The sequence below is a fragment of the Rutidosis leptorrhynchoides genome, chromosome 6, assembly GCF_046630445.1.
Source record: "Rutidosis leptorrhynchoides isolate AG116_Rl617_1_P2 chromosome 6, CSIRO_AGI_Rlap_v1, whole genome shotgun sequence".
Lineage (NCBI taxonomy): Eukaryota > Viridiplantae > Streptophyta > Magnoliopsida > Asterales > Asteraceae > Rutidosis > Rutidosis leptorrhynchoides.
In genome coordinates this window covers 200,417,498-200,433,743 of record NC_092338.1, presented here as the reverse complement: position 1 = coordinate 200,433,743, position 16,246 = coordinate 200,417,498, and the positions used below count along the sequence as shown (strand labels likewise).

Below are 16,246 nucleotides of genomic sequence, written 5' to 3'. Positions count from 1 at the left end.
AAGGTTATTTTCGACTAAAAATCATGCTGTTAGATCTATATATGCTTTAGTTTTTTTCATTCAAGATTGCGGATTTTGGTATTTCTATATTTAATTTTAGTTTCAATTTAGCTTCAGAGGTGTTTTGTACATGAAGGTCCATTTAGATCTGTGCATAAGAGTGTATTTGGTTTTGTTTGTATCTGTATAACAGTTGATTTTGAAATTTAGGATTGGAATCATTAGTGATATAAACAAATTAGGGATTTGAAAAAATTAGAGTTTGTTCCTTTTTGGGGATAAAGTAGGATAAAGACAAAGGTGAGAGATGAGTTAAAAAAAAAAAAAGGAATAAAAAGACATAAACTACACATGTTTGGCCCATGGATAAATTTAACGTAGCAAATTTAACGTCTGTGTTTCGAATATCCGTGTAAAAAGTGCATACTTATAGACTGTTTATGTTAAAAAAATCAAGACTCTCCGTGTAGATTTTTAACAAATCACAAGGACTATCCGTGTAATTTTGTCTCATATGCACTGTTACAAAACACACCGTCTCGAGCCGTTGCGACGCCCGTTGCGACAGTTTACTGACTAGCCCGTCCTGTCTCGAAGAAAACCGTCTAATATGACAGTAAACAGTCAAAATTCAGATCAAAGTTAAAAAAATTCAGGTCAAAGTCTCTCAAAATTCGGAAAAGCCAGAAAGTCGGTAAAATCGGTCAAATTTGTCGTATTTTAGTTTGAATTTTCTGTATTATATTAACGATGATAGCGATTATGGGTACAACCGTACAAATTAGTCAATTAAAGTTTTTGGCTTTAGAATATGCACATATATATATATACATTTATATACTTATATATTTAAAAGTCAACTTTGGTCAACGTCCGTCTCGACTCCCGTCTCGAATATCTCGACATTTCAAAAGTAACAAGTTAGTAAAAAGTTAAATGCAATAATAATTTGTGTAGGAAATAAAAAGCAGAAAATAAAATCTTAAAATGTATATGTATTGATTGATTGTCAAATCAAGGTATTAATTCATGATTACAAACGACTCTTCAAATGGCTAAGAGCATGCGGTACCCATACTCGATTCCACCGTCCCATTCGAATTCACCTCTAAATTGGATACCAACCTACCGTCTGTCTTAGTTGATCTCGGCGTCAGTTGACCACAGTCACTCTCCCAACGATGGTTTCAACTATTTTTTGTTTTTGTTTTTAATTATTCTATTTTTTTTATTTGTCTACGTCATATTTTCTCTCACCAAGATTTTGAACCAAAGACACCGAACAACACCCCACTTTAATTAATTTCAAAGTCCATTTTCGACTCATTACTAAATTAAACCTACCCCTAAACCATTAACCCACTATTTTATTTAGTCACTAAACTCATTACTAAAATAAAGCATAAAACCATATCACTCACTATTGACCATGACCCATTAACCCTAAAAAACAAGAATAACAACGGTTACAAAATTAATTCAGTCCATTCCAACCGCCTAGGGGAAATGGATCTCTACCCTTCTAGAAATAAATCCTATAACGAACAAGGAAACTGATGGAAGATCTACAAAATATGATGAACTACCTTCAAAAGATTCTGCGCTTCTCTTCCTTGGCGTCCCTCGGAGATAGGCGAATTCATGAATTGCAAAAAGCAGCCATGAACAAAATAAAAGCTAACGTTTTGTCATTGCAAATCATACATTTTGGTCAAACTAGGTGCATAGTTAGAGATGCTATCTTGTTTACCATTTGGGCAGTAACAGTTATTATGACAGAAGGCACCTTTCTGTATCTTAATCCTTGCACCTCAAATACTGGTATCAATTTAAACAGAGAAAATTTCACAATTATGATTAGTCGTCAAATAGAACAAACTAGTTACGTGACCCCGCGCTTCGCTGCGGGCTTTGAACTACTACGATGCTGATATTTTAGAATATGTTTTTTTATAAATTAGTCACGATTTAGTTATCACTTTTATGGTATTCGGTTAGAGGAATATTCATTTGAATCCATAAATTAAGTTGAGATTCGAGGGACCAATGAGAGCGCGACATGTGTCGCGAAAATCACATGTGATTGAAAAAAAAAATTCAAAATTTTTTTTAAAAACTTTTAAATTTTCTTTTCGAAATTTTTATTTTAAATTTTTTTTCAAATTTTTTTTTTTTTTTTACAATCACATGTGATTTACCTGCAAAATCACATGTGATTGAATTGTACAATCACATGTGATTGGATTTGCCATGCATAATCACATGTGATTGGATTTACAATCACATGTGATTGACAATGATAATCACATATGATTTTAAAAAAAAAAGTCGAAAAAAAAATTTTCGAAAAAAAAAATTTCGAAAAAAAAAAATTTCAATAAAAAAAAAAATTTCGAATTTTTTTTTTCCAATCACATGTGATTTTCGCGCCACATGTCGCGTTCTCATTGGTTCCTTTGTTTTCAAGCAAATTTATGAATGCATGTGATTACAACTCTATTTTATTCGGTTAATACCAAACATTGCATCACAGCCAAAATTCATGAATTTCCTTCTTTCTTGCTTTTACTTCATTAATAGATCAAAAATACAAACAAATTGTTACATTACATGAAAAAGATTCCTATTAAAAACTCATCACTGCTAGAATAGATAAACTTATAAACAGACAATTCATACAAATTTTATAAAAATGCTTATTAAATGCAGTTAGTTCACATGCTAATTTTTTTTTGCAAAACAGTGTCAAAATTGCTTGATTCAATAAGTTAGAGACTCCAATAGTCATACATTGTTACAAAATGGAAAAATCCTACATATTATTTATATAAATAAAAACGTATATCATTCAGATTAGTTCAAACCAACCATGTTGGGTTCAGTACTCTAAGTAAAACCATACATGCTCGGGTATGCTCTTTTAAACTCCAAGTCAGCCACTCCCTTTGTTGAGTTGGTAGTATAATCAAATTCATAGCACCATGGTATTAGTCAAATTCCATTTATTATCTGCAATGAAAATTGTCATTATTGTTAGAATTCATAAAAATGTATTCAACTTATGTTCCAAGGTTGATGATAACACATGTTTTAACTAAAAATTGTAAAAATAGTAATGAAACCACATCCCTTCTACCTATTTTGGCTTGACCCATCCATTTAGTCACGCTAATAAAAAAGATATTTGGGTGAAGATGATACATAATTTTCACATCGATTCACTAACCATAATTTAAAAGAGTCTTGACATGAACATAATGGATCATAGACTCATCAATCATCATCTAACCATACTCCATTAAGCCATTTAAATTACATATCTAAAATTTTGCGACTGCATAATCTCTTATATGACATCATCTAACGCTTACCATAATCTCTTAAAGTTTGTAAAGATTTACACCAACAAAGATAAATACATTGAAAAAAGAATGTATAAGTTTCTATTACCCTAGTAAAATATAATTTCGCAATTAACCAATAAAGTTGTACATGAGTCAAGCTTACCACCCCAAACAAATTAGTTATAGATAACTAATATGCTAAAAATTATAGTAGAACCTAAATGAAAAGGGCATGAAAATTAATTTTCCTAAATTACTTAAAAACAAATTAACCTGGAGTGATGAGCACATCTATTCTTCCTCCAAGCAAGGCGATCACGAAAGCTCACTATTATTTAAACACTCAAAAGCTCAATTCAACATGTTACAGATTCATGATACAGACTGCAATAACTATAGTGTTAGTTAAGCAATATACATAGAACCTTTATATACAGTTGGTAAAAGATATTGAGAGACTGCAACTTACCTATTATAAATATTATCATGGCTAGGAAATTTTTCTTCATGTTCTGTCTCAATACCAATACCATTGAACAAATGCCATCAAGTAAAAAAGAAACACTTCAAAACTTTATCTCGATGCCTTTAAAGAAATGCCATCAAGTAAAAAAAGCAATATCTCGATGCCTTTAAACTTATGATTTAAGTCTGAGTTTTCGGGCTATGTCTCGCTTAACCTATACAATAAAGAAATTTAGTCTCTTTTACCTTAATGTTTAAAGGAGAATTAGACTATAACCTACTCCACACATTCAGGCTTTATTGATTTTACGCACTCAGCAACAGCTTCCTCCTTCATTCGTTCCCTTACAATTGAGTCTGTGCAAATGTTACACTGTATGAGATCAGCAGTGAAACATGAAATATGTGTATGTGAAAATTGTGCAGATAAAGAATCACACAAATTAATACCCACAAACATACCATAATAAGTAGTAGGTGAATACATATAACATTAGAAAACAACAATGCAATTGATTGATTCCTATTCGAGGAGTGCTTGTTCTCTGCCACATTTACATTCAACAACAAACATATCAGAGCTGAAAACAGTTCTTCGTCAAGTGACTTACATTTCTTCGGAAGTTACTGAAAACATGAACCTCCAGAAACATCAAAAGTGGAAACGGACACATGACCTAATGCGACATTCTCATTGTTAGGACTAATCAAACTTGAATGAAATCCGCGCAACGATTATTTAATCTCAAGAAGTCCTAACACATAGAAAGAAAAAAATCTGAATGTATGAATAAAAGAACACCTATATAAATTTAGAGGTGTCAAATTCAACTTAATATGTAATAGGTCAATTCGGTAAGAATAATGAATTGCGCTTCATGCTCACAAAATCCATGACATTCAATACATGTTGCTATAAGGTACATGACATTCAATACTTGTTGCTACTAAAGGCAATTAGGGGACTTCTTGGCCAAATACACAAAAGAATTGACACCAATTGAGCTGTAAAAATAATTTAATGAAGTACTCAAGCACCTACTTATGTTGCTTGATTATAGATGAAGTAAAATATTAATAAATTCTTTTAAACCCGATGACTTCTATCCCGATCTGAAAACAAAAAATTCAAACATAAGTACCATAAAAATGACATTAGTTGTTGCTAAATTGTTATTTCCAACTCATCATGCTTTCAATGACATTAAGAATACCTGTATAATAGGAATACTCAATAACCTATATGACAATATTATAATTCTAAGTCTAAAAGACCCAACAACAGACCATAATGTCACTTTCTTCTTCAAACTGGCTTATTTCAAATCCTCGAAGTTACCCAAACGGGTCAAATTATACACAATTACATATTATGGGTAACTGTTACTAACTGTCCTATCCAATGAAAAAAGTAATGAGTTACATATAACACCCCAGCTTAACATGACCACAATATTGTCCGCTTTGCCCGCAGGCGCACGGCTTTTTCTTGGCGACCACACACGAGAAGCACTTTCCCAGGAGGTCACCCATCCCGGTAGTGCTCTCGCCCGAGCACGCTTAACTGCAACGTACTCGCACATCTGCTCTGCCTGTGATCCCAAAACGCGTTGTGTCATTTAAGCGTGAGTATTACATTATAATCCCATGATCACTCATGTGTGTGGGCAATGTGGGATTTGCCTAGGGTGTTACATTCACCCCCCCTTAGGGACTCATCGTCCTCGATGAGGTTTGCCCCACCACCCCCAACGGCACATGAGTGGCTCTGATACCATTCTATAACACCCCAGCTTAACATGACCACAATATTGTCCGCTTTGCCCGCAGGCGCACGGCTTTTTCTTGGCGACCACACACGAGAAGCACTTTCCCAGGAGGTCACCCATCCCGGTAGTGCTCTCGCCCGAGCACGCTTAACTGCAACGTACTCGCACATCTGCTCTGCCTGTGATCCCAAAACGCGTTGTGTCATTTAAGCGTGAGTATTACATTATAATCCCATGATCACTCATGTGTGTGGGCAATGTGGGATTTGCCTAGGGTGTTACATTACATGAAATGAAAAATTAAGAAAGATTACCTAGGTAAAAAGCACTTCGTTGTATCTGATAAAATAGTAGATGGAACTGCAAGAGGGGCAGGCTTTCTCTCCTTTTGTTTGTTGAATACCATCTACCAAAAAGTGCATAGCATAACAAAATTTAGACCTCTAATAAGAAAGTTACACACCCTAAAAGTTGGCAGTGCAATTGTATTTATCAAACCCCTGTTACTGGACATAAATATCAAGCATTTGTGTTCATTCAAAGACTTTAAGTGAAACCAAAATTTATAAGTAATTCCAGTCAATGTCAATTCTAATTATAAAACACAATTCTTAGCACAATTTAGAAACACTAAAAAACTGATGGTAGATCGACAAAAAACACCCTAATATGTAAAAATATAACTGGCGTCATATGAGAACACCCTAATATGTAAAATTCATGTGTTTATAGATCCAATTTAACTTCTCGGTGCAATAAGATTCATACATATTCATACAAATAAAACAAAGTTATTTCGATTTGAATCAATAATAAAACACACGAACAAAATAATCAATTGTGAACGAACCTAGTTGTTGGCGACATTTGTTTCGATTTGAGACCCATTTTTATGGTATCGAACACAAATTGGACAAGGACAAATCATCGCTGTTCAACCAGAAATTCAGTTGATTTTAACAAATCAATCAGAAACCCTAATTGTGAGCCCAGATCTTAACTGGATTGCATATAATTGAAGAAAACAAACCCTAATTTTTGGTCAGATCTTCATTCGATTGAAATGATTCCCGTAAGTGGTGGTTCGTTGGTGTTGATTGTGGTGGTGATGGTGGCGGTCGGTGGGGCGGATGATGGAGGGAGAAAGCTCTGGAAGTGAGCGTTTAGAGAGAGAGGGGGGGGGACGCTACTGTTATACTGTTTTGCACTGTTATACTGTAGCGATAGCACGAATAGGGTTGTAATTTTTTTACGCGAATTAGTATATGTGTAAATAAATAAATAAATAAATAAATATCATTATTCACCAATCACCAAGAATCATTAGAAATACAATACAATAATATAGCACTAGGAAACGGTTTCATTTATTATACTAAACCAATATTTTGATATCTATGTGGTATCGTGTGACGTAACTAATAATTTAGTCAGCAAAAACGTATAAACAGATACATTGCAAATAAGGTGAACGCAAGTGTATTTAGGATGTTTCGCTCAGCACCTTGTTCAGTAGCAACATCTTGTAGAAACCAGGTTAAGCTTGCCACGTCATGATTTAGTTCTAAAATCTAAAATATCAGATTCTCGTCATGTTTCGGGCCCATAAACACTTCCTATACACACATCGATATCTAACTTGTTTTAAAGTGAATACAGTACAAATACAAATACAAATACAAATACAAAAAAAAATAAAAAATAAAAAAATCCCATACACTAAATAAACCTGATGATCGATTGCCCCACTGAATTTGTGGAAATTGTTCCATTCGGTTAACAATTGCAAAAGATATCAAGAATGGTTTATAATGCATATGAATACATAAATAAATAATAGCTTTATCTTAGGCATTTAGAAGTTTAATGCTCCCAACTATGACACCACTTCCTTATCAGGACTAGCGCCACATCAGGACTAACTCAGGACCAAACACTACCAACCATGACATACTTCATAAAAATTCGAACCCACTATATTAATTTATTATTGAATGGTGTTAGGGTATCTAAGATTGTTATTAGACATTTGTCTTATGTTATGTAAACTTAGTTACTAAGAAAACTTAGCTATTAAGTTTTCTTAGCTATTAAGTATTCTTAGTCTTTAAATATTCTTATCCATTAAGGATACTTAACCATTAAGAATTCTTATCCATTAAGGATTCTTATCCATTAAGAATACTTAGCCATTAAGTATTCTTATCCATTAAGGATTCTTATCCATTAAGTATTCTTATCCATTAAGAATACATAGATATTTTAGTATCCTTATTTGTTAAGTAATTATCGATATTCGTGATACTTACCTCTTAAGTTTTCTTAGAGGTTAAGAAAGTTAGTTTTCTTGTAGCCTATAAATAGAAGTTGTAATCAAGAGTTATATAAGATAACAAATCTTCAAATAATACACTCAATCTTCTAGTTATTTATATTCTACACTTTCATTATTTATTCTAATCTACTTAGCAACAAAGTCTTGCTATTTTAATCTTAGCAACAAAGTCTTGCTACCTTAATCTTTCAAGTGTAGATTTCTATTCTATTCTTGAACATTTACAGTGGTATCAGAGCTCTCTTCTTAAGGGGCTGTTTTATTCACGCTAAAGAAATTTTAGACTAGACATGGCATCTAGTTCAACTGCTCCAGCAATTCCAACATTTAATGGGTTGCACTATCATATTTGGGCAGTAAAGATGAAGACATATTTGAAGTCTCAAGGTTTATGGAAGGTTGTAGAGACTGATGAAGATCCTCCAGCACTCAGAGCAAACCCAACTGTTGCTCAACTCAAAAATTATGAAGAAGAGTTGCTGAAGAAAGATAAGGCACTTACCTGTTTACATTCAGGACTTGCTGATCAAATTTTCACCTCAATAATGAACTTGGACACACCAAAAGTTGTGTGAGATAAAATCCAAGATACCTATGAAGGTTCTGATAGAGTAAAAGCTGTCAGATTATTGACTCTCAGACGAGAGTTTGAATTGTTGAAAATGAACGATGATGAACTCGTGAAAGATTATTCATCGCAACAAAGTCTTGCTATTTTAATCTTAGCAACAAAGTCTTGCTACCTTAATCTTTCAAGTGTAGATTTCTATTCTATCCTTGAACATTTACAAATGGTACAAATATTAGAACCAAATGTACAAGTCAATTTACCCTTTTTTGTTTCAAGCTGTTATACTGTTTTGCACTGTTATACTGTAGCGATATCACGAATAGGGTTGTAATTTTTTTACGCGAATTAGTATATGTATAAATAAATAAATAAATATCATTATTCACCAATCACCAAGAATCATTAGAAATACAATACAATAATATAGCACTAGGAAACGGTTTCATTTATTATACTAAACCAATATTTTGATATCTATGTGGTATCGTGTGACGTAACTAATAATTTAGTCAGCAAAAACGTATAAACAGATACATTGCAAATAAGGTGAACGCAAGTGTATTTAGGATGTTTCGCTCAGCACCTTGTTCAGTAGCAACATCTTGTAGAAACCAGGTTAAGCTTGCCACGTCATGTTTTAGTTCTAAAATCTAAAATATCAGATTCTCGTCATGTTCCGGGCCCATAAACACTTCCTATACACACATCGATATCTAACTTGTTTTAAAGTGAATACAGTACAAATACAAATACAAATACAAATACAAAAAAAAATAAAAAATAAAAAAATCCCATACACTAAATAAACCTGATGATCGATTGCCCCACTGAATTTGTGGAAATTGTTCCATTCGGTTAACAATTGCAAAAGATATCAAGAATGGTTTATAATGCATATGAATACATAAATAAATAATAGCTTTATCTTAGGCATTTAGAAGTTTAATGCTCCCAACTATGACACCACTTCCTTATCAGGACTAGCGCCACATCAGGACTAACTCATGACCAAACACTACCAACCATGACATACTTCATAAAAATTCGAACCCACTATATTAATTTATTATTGAATGGTGTTAGGGTATCTAAGATTGTTATTAGACATTTGTCTTATGTTATGTAAACTTAGTTACTAAGAAAACTTAGCTATTAAGTTTTCTTAGCTATTAAGTATTCTTAGTCTTTAAATATTCTTATCCATTAAGGATACTTAACCATTAAGGATTCTTATCCATTAAGGATTCTTATCCATTAAGAATACTTAGCCATTAAGTATTCTTATCCATTAAGGATTCTTATCCATTAAGTATTCTTATCCATTAAAAATACATAGATATTTTAGTATCCTTATTTGTTAAGTAATTATCGATATTCGTGATACTTACCTCTTAAGTTTTCTTAGAGGTTAAGAAAGTTAGTTTTCTTGTAGCCTATAATTAGAAGTTGTAATCAAGAGTTATATAAGATAACAAATCTTCAAATAATACACTCAATCTTCTAGTTATTTATATTCTACACTTTCATTATTTATTCTAATCTACTTAGCAACAAAGTCTTGCTATTTTAATCTTAGCAACAAAGTCTTGCTACCTTAATCTTTCAAGTGTAGATTTCTATTCTATTCTTGAACATTTACAGTGGTATCAGAGCTCTCTTCTTAAGGGGCTGTTTTATTCACGCTAAAGAAATTTTAGACTAGACATGGCATCTAGTTCAACTGCTCCAGCAATTCCAACATTTAATGGGTTGCACTATCATATTTGGGCAGTAAAGATGAAGACATATTTGAAGTCTCAAGGTTTATGGAAGGTTGTAGAGACTGATGAAGATCCTCCAGCACTCAGAGCAAACCCAACTGTTGCTCAACTCAAAAATTATGAAGAAGAGTTGCTGAAGAAAGATAAGGCACTTACCTGTTTACATTCAGGACTTGCTGATCAAATTTTCACCTCAATAATGGACTTGGACACACCAAAAGTTGTGTGAGATAAAATCCAAGATACCTATGAAGGTTCTGATAGAGTAAAAGCTGTCAGATTATTGACTCTCAGACGAGAGTTTGAATTGTTGAAAATGAACGATGATGAACTCGTGAAAGATTATTCATCGCAACAAAGTCTTGCTATTTTAATCTTAGCAACAAAGTCTTGCTACCTTAATCTTTCAAGTGTAGATTTCTATTCTATCCTTGAACATTTACAAATGGTACAAATATTAGAACCAAATGTACAAGTCAATTTACCCTTTTTTGTTTCAAGCTGCTCTTTTTGGCCATACAAAAATGCTTGAACAAGAAACATACCAAGGCGAAAAGGAGGGTGGTAAGCAGAGCGCTTTGCTGCCAACGGCGCCCTGCTGGGCGACTAGCTGGGCGGCCCGAAGACCCAACCGTTGGGACCTCTCTAACAACCTACCAAAAGTTTGAACTTATGATTTTTCGTTTTCTTACAATAGTATAAATTGACGTGTTTTGATATTACGGTTTATAAACAGTAAACTACAACCCATGGTTTCAGGCAGGTTTAAACCCATGAAAATTTGATTCTACCATTTTCATGGCGTCTGACACTTTTTTTTCTTTTATTTAAACCTACTTATTGGCCGGAAGTTCATTCGGAAACAATCTCTATCTATAGAGCATTGAAGGAAGACTTTCTCTACTCTTTAGGTGTTTCACTCTGGGTAGAGAAATGACTTGTCTTTATTCTAGGATAGGAGAAGGACTGTTTACATCTTACCTCCCTCGTACCCCACTTTTGTGGGATTGGGTTTTGTTGTTGTTGTGTACAGTGATTTACAAATTTAACACAATTTCAGCCTTTAACATTACGCAATTGACAAGGCTGAAATTAGGCCTGTAAACGAATTTAAAAAACATACGAACAAGCCTTGCTCATGTTCATGCTTTTGACTGCAATCACTTTAAGGATCCTGTCATGAATGAGTAACCTAACAAATGGAGCATTGAAATATTTATGTGTTGTAATGAAGGAATGAGTTTCATTTCCAACTAATGTGTTTTGTTGAATAGAATTACAAATGAGGTTCGAATTCATATAAATATATAAGGGTACCGCGAACCCCATATCTTTGTTACAAACGAAACACCAAGTCTCATTTGTACCAAATCGTGTAGTTGTGTGAAACACTGTCTAGCTATTTGCTAAGATGTGTTTTAACTTATTAAGTATAAAATGAAAATATCTGATGCCCATATTGAATCCACTAATTCAACTTTCAGCATTTAATTTGACTTTCTGTAATTAAACGACACATACAATCCTTATTCTCTGATTGACTATTATTTCTTAGCCAATCACTATCGAGCTCAACACTGTAATCATTTCATCACCTAAATAACCCATTCTGGACTCATCATCAGTATCTTTCTTCATATAGATCAAGCCATCAGATTTGAAATTGTTACTTTGACTATATTAGTCAAACTAAGCCAGATTTTAGACCATATATCATAACTTCCAGGCTTATAGTAACATTCTTAAATACAACACTTTTACACAGACATATCAATATATAGAGCATATATTGATGCCATACCATGTTCAAGTAGATAAATACCAGGCCACCATAAGTATATATTAGCAGACTTCATATCATACTCTAAAGAGCACTTACTAATACTTCCATTTTTCCTCAAACCCAGCAAGCGCCGATTTATCGGCGGCTTGACTGCCGCTTAGAGCCTAAATTGAATTTCATGCGGGTTTTAAAACCCATGGAAATTTGATTTTACCGGAGGTTCTTTTGGAAGCAATCTCTCTATCCATCGAACATTGAGAGGGAGCACTTTCTCTGAGAGGGAGCACTTTCTCTACTCTTGGGATGTTTCACTCTGGGTAGAGAAATGACTTTTCTTTATTCTAGGTTAGGGGAAGGATTGTCTACATCTTACCTCCCCCGTACCCCACTTTTGTGGGATTGGGTTTTGTAGTAGTTGTTGTCGTTTCTCAAAAACATTTACACACCAGAATTATGCCATACCATTATATTTTTCTCCCTATCAACCGTTTCACCCATTTCCATGGTCGCAAAACTCGCGGGGAGTACCCGGTCGGGACTTTGTAAGGAATAATCGGCAACTCGGGGATTTAATCGAATTGGACTTTTTATATACACTTAAATAATTAATTGCATAAATATATGTGTAAATATAAAAGAAAACCATAAACATAAGCATAAACTTTAACTTAACATAATTATAATTTTAAATAAACATAACCAGTCATTCATTTGTTATACAATTCTAGTTAAAATTGATATTAAAATGTTGACCAATATTGACATTTGCCGATTTTGACCCACTAAATCCAATTTTGACCCATTAACCAACGTTGACCGATTAATCAATCGAATTTTAATTAATCCAATTTTGAAATCGGATCGGACTATTCATAGAAAGAAGAAACCGAGAGTAATCGAGAATTTTAACAGCAGTGCCCATTTCCCATCTCTACCTAGTATCACCATGCCCAAACCATATCATCCACACTTAGACTTAAGACACATAAAAGGTCAGTGGATAACCAGTGGTAATGGAAGCCAAGCCCATGCCTAAGAATCATTAACCCCTGTGACCACTTCAAAAAGGAAGGGAATTTTCTTTTCTACCCTTAACAGACAGTTTTAACCCAAGCATGTCCTTCTCACCTTCAAATTAACACAAAAATTCAAAATGATTTTTAAAAAATGGATTCCTTAAGGTAAGACTCACAATCTTTTTTGACCACCTCCTATCACCATGGGGTTAAAAATTAATGCTATACCCCAGCATATTGATATTTTCCTCCCATATCCTATATAGTGATCTTAAGTAAAATCCTATAAACAAAGTTAGATTAGTTGCAAGATGGAGACGAGTCGGTCGGGATTTTAAAATGACTAGTCGGTGGAGAAGGACGTTGACTCACGATGACTTTTAGTAATATATAATCAGGGGGAAGCACTTTTTGAGGGGAAGTAAATTCTTATTTTTTACTTTTTGGTTTTTTTTTTTTTTTTTTTATTTTTTTTTTATCAAACATTAAGATCACATGAAAATATGAACAATTAAAAAAGACACTTTGAAATCAATGTTATTATTTTGACGGGAAAACGCTCGAAGAAATAAATGATAACATGCATCATGAGTAATGTTTTAATTAGAGTTTTTTTTTTTCATCATATGTGAAGTTTTTTTTTTTTTTTTTTTTCAAAATTTAGCCCGATTTAGAGTTTAGGGTTTAGTGTTTTGGGTTTAGCTGTAACCCAAAACCCTAAACCTTAACTCTAAACCGTTCGTGTTAAAAATTCAATATAAACCCTAATTTCTAAACCCTAAATTCTAAACCCTTAAAAAAAACTCTAATTAAAATATTACTCATGATGTATGTTATCATTTATTTTTTTCGAGCGTTTTCCCGCCAAAATAATAACATACATCACAAAGTTTCTTTTTTAAATGCTCATATTTTCACGTGATCTTGATGTTTGTAAAAAAAATTAAAAAAAAAGGAAAAAAATTAACTTCCCCAAAAAAGTGCTTCCCTTTTGATCAAAACACTATATATATATATATATATATATATATATATATATATCACATAAATATTTCAAACGTATGTATTTCAAACATATGTATATGCCAAAAAATCCGAGTATAAAAAATACTAGTATTAAATTTTGCCCCAACTTTGACCAATCTTGACTTTGTCTTACTCAAGCCCAACTCAAAGAGACTTTGACTCACTTAGACCTAAATTTTAGCGATAACCGACTAATTATACGTATTTTAGCAAAACGAGACGATTTAGTCACTAAACCAACAAGTTGGCCGAGACGGCCGATGTCTACAACATTGCATATAAACTCATTTATATCACTGCTTTCAAAAATCCAAATCTTTAAACACTTACCAAAACAAAACCACCCAATAGATGTAGGGTACCAAAAATACACCCCTTTATAAACTATTTAGATTACAACTACCCATATCCCCCTTGTATCTCCTAACCTAACCCAAACCACCCATATGGACTGACATCTGACACTTAATATGCCTAGCTGAGGCCAGTGCAGCAAAGCCCATTTTTAGGGGTCATTAGACCCTGCAAGGTTGTTACCGTTATGGCAACATTATTTGATAATATTTTCTTTTAATTACCAGCTAAAACTTTTTAGTTATTTGATGTTGGTACCCAAAGAATTCAGTATAGATAATGCAAAAAACAAAAATTATATTTTTTCATTAATAATGAGCAAAGTACTAACAAAAAACTATATATTTCAATATTTCATGCATCTGTAGTCTTTTAGGTGCTTAAAATCCTATTTGATAACCTTTAGAATCTCCAATATGATGCATCCTTTCATGTTTAATATTAAAATTTTCACAGATGTTCGAGTAATTTCCTTCATAAGCATCTTGCAAGCAAACTTAGGCCTATAAGATTTTGCGAAAAACTCGATATATGTTGTTATATCACCTATTTAAGCCTCACGAAAAAGTCTGCAATCGTGAAGTTCTGATACAGTGAATTTGAAAACATGAATCGCAAACAAACACGACAAGTCATTTTTTATCAAGCATTAACTATTAATTAATGAATATTTTTCTCTTTTTTAGAACGCTATTAGTATTTCTGATTGACACACTACATTTAATACATGAGAGCTATTTACTACATTTAATCGCAACCATACTACATTATTTTTTTTTCTCTTTTTTGGAACCCAATTTTTTTAGGGTTTGTAACTATGGATTAATGAAAAAGTCTCACTCTGTTGGAAGGCTATTATTTCCAATTGACATACTGCTATATTTAATCCATAAAAGCTATTTACAAATAATGACTCATATAATTGATTATTTGTATGCAGTTTACACCCGTGCTATTGAGTACCAATCAAAGATTCAAACCTATATGTCTTAGAATTTACTGACCTAACTCTTTTAGGGTTTGTAAGTATTATTGAGGCTTACTTACTACGAGCACAAAAGAAGTTGAAAATATTACAGTTTTGGTGAAAATAGATGAGAATTACCAGCTGCATATGTACGGATTGAATACGGATCTCACTGCTGATTATTGTTCTGCTTCTATGTAATTGTGAGGCTGTAAGCTAATAATAAGTTTCTCAAAATAATGATGGCTGAAACCTAACACTGTTTCACAGTTTTGAGGTATAAACAACGAAAATGATGACGGCTGAAACCTAACACTGTTTCACAGTTTTGTCGTTGCGGCGGCCACCCCTCTAATGCTTACGGGAAACTCTTTGCAGTACTTAAATATAGATTTTTAACAAAAATATTATAACGTTAATGGGTTTAACATAACTCAAGAGACAATAATCTATTTCAATATATCAAACATCTATTACTATATCAAACACCTCTTACCATTGTAAACGAAACGTGTCGTCTTTTTCCTTTGTTCCTTGTTGATTATATTGTGGGTAAAGAATTCAGAAATTGTGAAAACTAAATGTAGTATATCATCTTAGTTTTTAATAAATTATTATTACAATAGGTATATTGATATTGGTATAAAACTGGTTATTAAATTTTTTTAATACAAATATCAAGTAAAGGCATGGTTAAATTTAAAACATCATTTGATTTAATAGAAAAGTTAAAGAGAATAATAAAAAACTAAAGGAATGTGATAGCTTAGAATAGTGGATAAGAAAATGGGAGGAGTAAATTGTAAATAAAATTATTAAAGGGGTAAGCAACAAAATTTAGACAAAAAATCAAAGG

General features: G+C 32.8%; 1 protein-coding gene across 13 annotated transcripts; it reads right to left on the bottom strand.

The window, feature by feature from the left end:
* Positions 1-2,799: 2,799 nt before the first annotated feature.
* Positions 2,800-15,737, bottom strand: LOC139851890 (uncharacterized). 13 transcript variants are annotated; one of them, XM_071841083.1, is made up of 9 exons: positions 6,609-6,746; positions 6,429-6,508; positions 5,893-5,984; positions 4,451-4,486; positions 4,272-4,354; positions 4,091-4,182; positions 3,814-4,024; positions 3,618-3,672; positions 2,800-3,009 (listed from the first exon to the last, which is right to left on the bottom strand). In XM_071841083.1, the coding sequence occupies exons 2-7, from the start codon at positions 6,464-6,466 to the stop codon at positions 4,009-4,011; spliced, it is 357 nt and encodes a 118-aa protein (XP_071697184.1). In that variant the 5' UTR covers positions 6,467-6,508; positions 6,609-6,746; the 3' UTR covers positions 2,800-3,009; positions 3,618-3,672; positions 3,814-4,008. The 13 variants fall into 13 exon arrangements, 7 of the variants coding, with proteins under 7 accessions (XP_071697184.1, XP_071697185.1, XP_071697183.1 ...); XM_071841084.1 differs by having other exon boundaries at positions 3,814-3,856; positions 4,056-4,182; positions 6,429-6,746; XM_071841082.1 differs by having other exon boundaries at positions 3,618-3,728; positions 6,429-6,746.
* Between the last annotated feature and the right edge of the window lie 509 nt (positions 15,738-16,246).

Coding starts and splice junctions, on each gene's coding strand:
- LOC139851890 (XM_071841082.1), bottom strand. CDS start 6,466: ATGGGTCTCAAATCGAAACAAATGTCGCCAACAACTAG. Junction 5,985..6,428: donor CAAATGTCGCCAACAACTAG/GTTCGTTCACAA, acceptor ACTTTTTGGTAG/ATGGTATTCAACAAACAAAA. Junction 4,487..5,892: donor ACGAAGTGCTTTTTACCTAG/GTAATCTTTCTT, acceptor ATGTCGCATTAG/GTCATGTGTCCGTTTCCACT.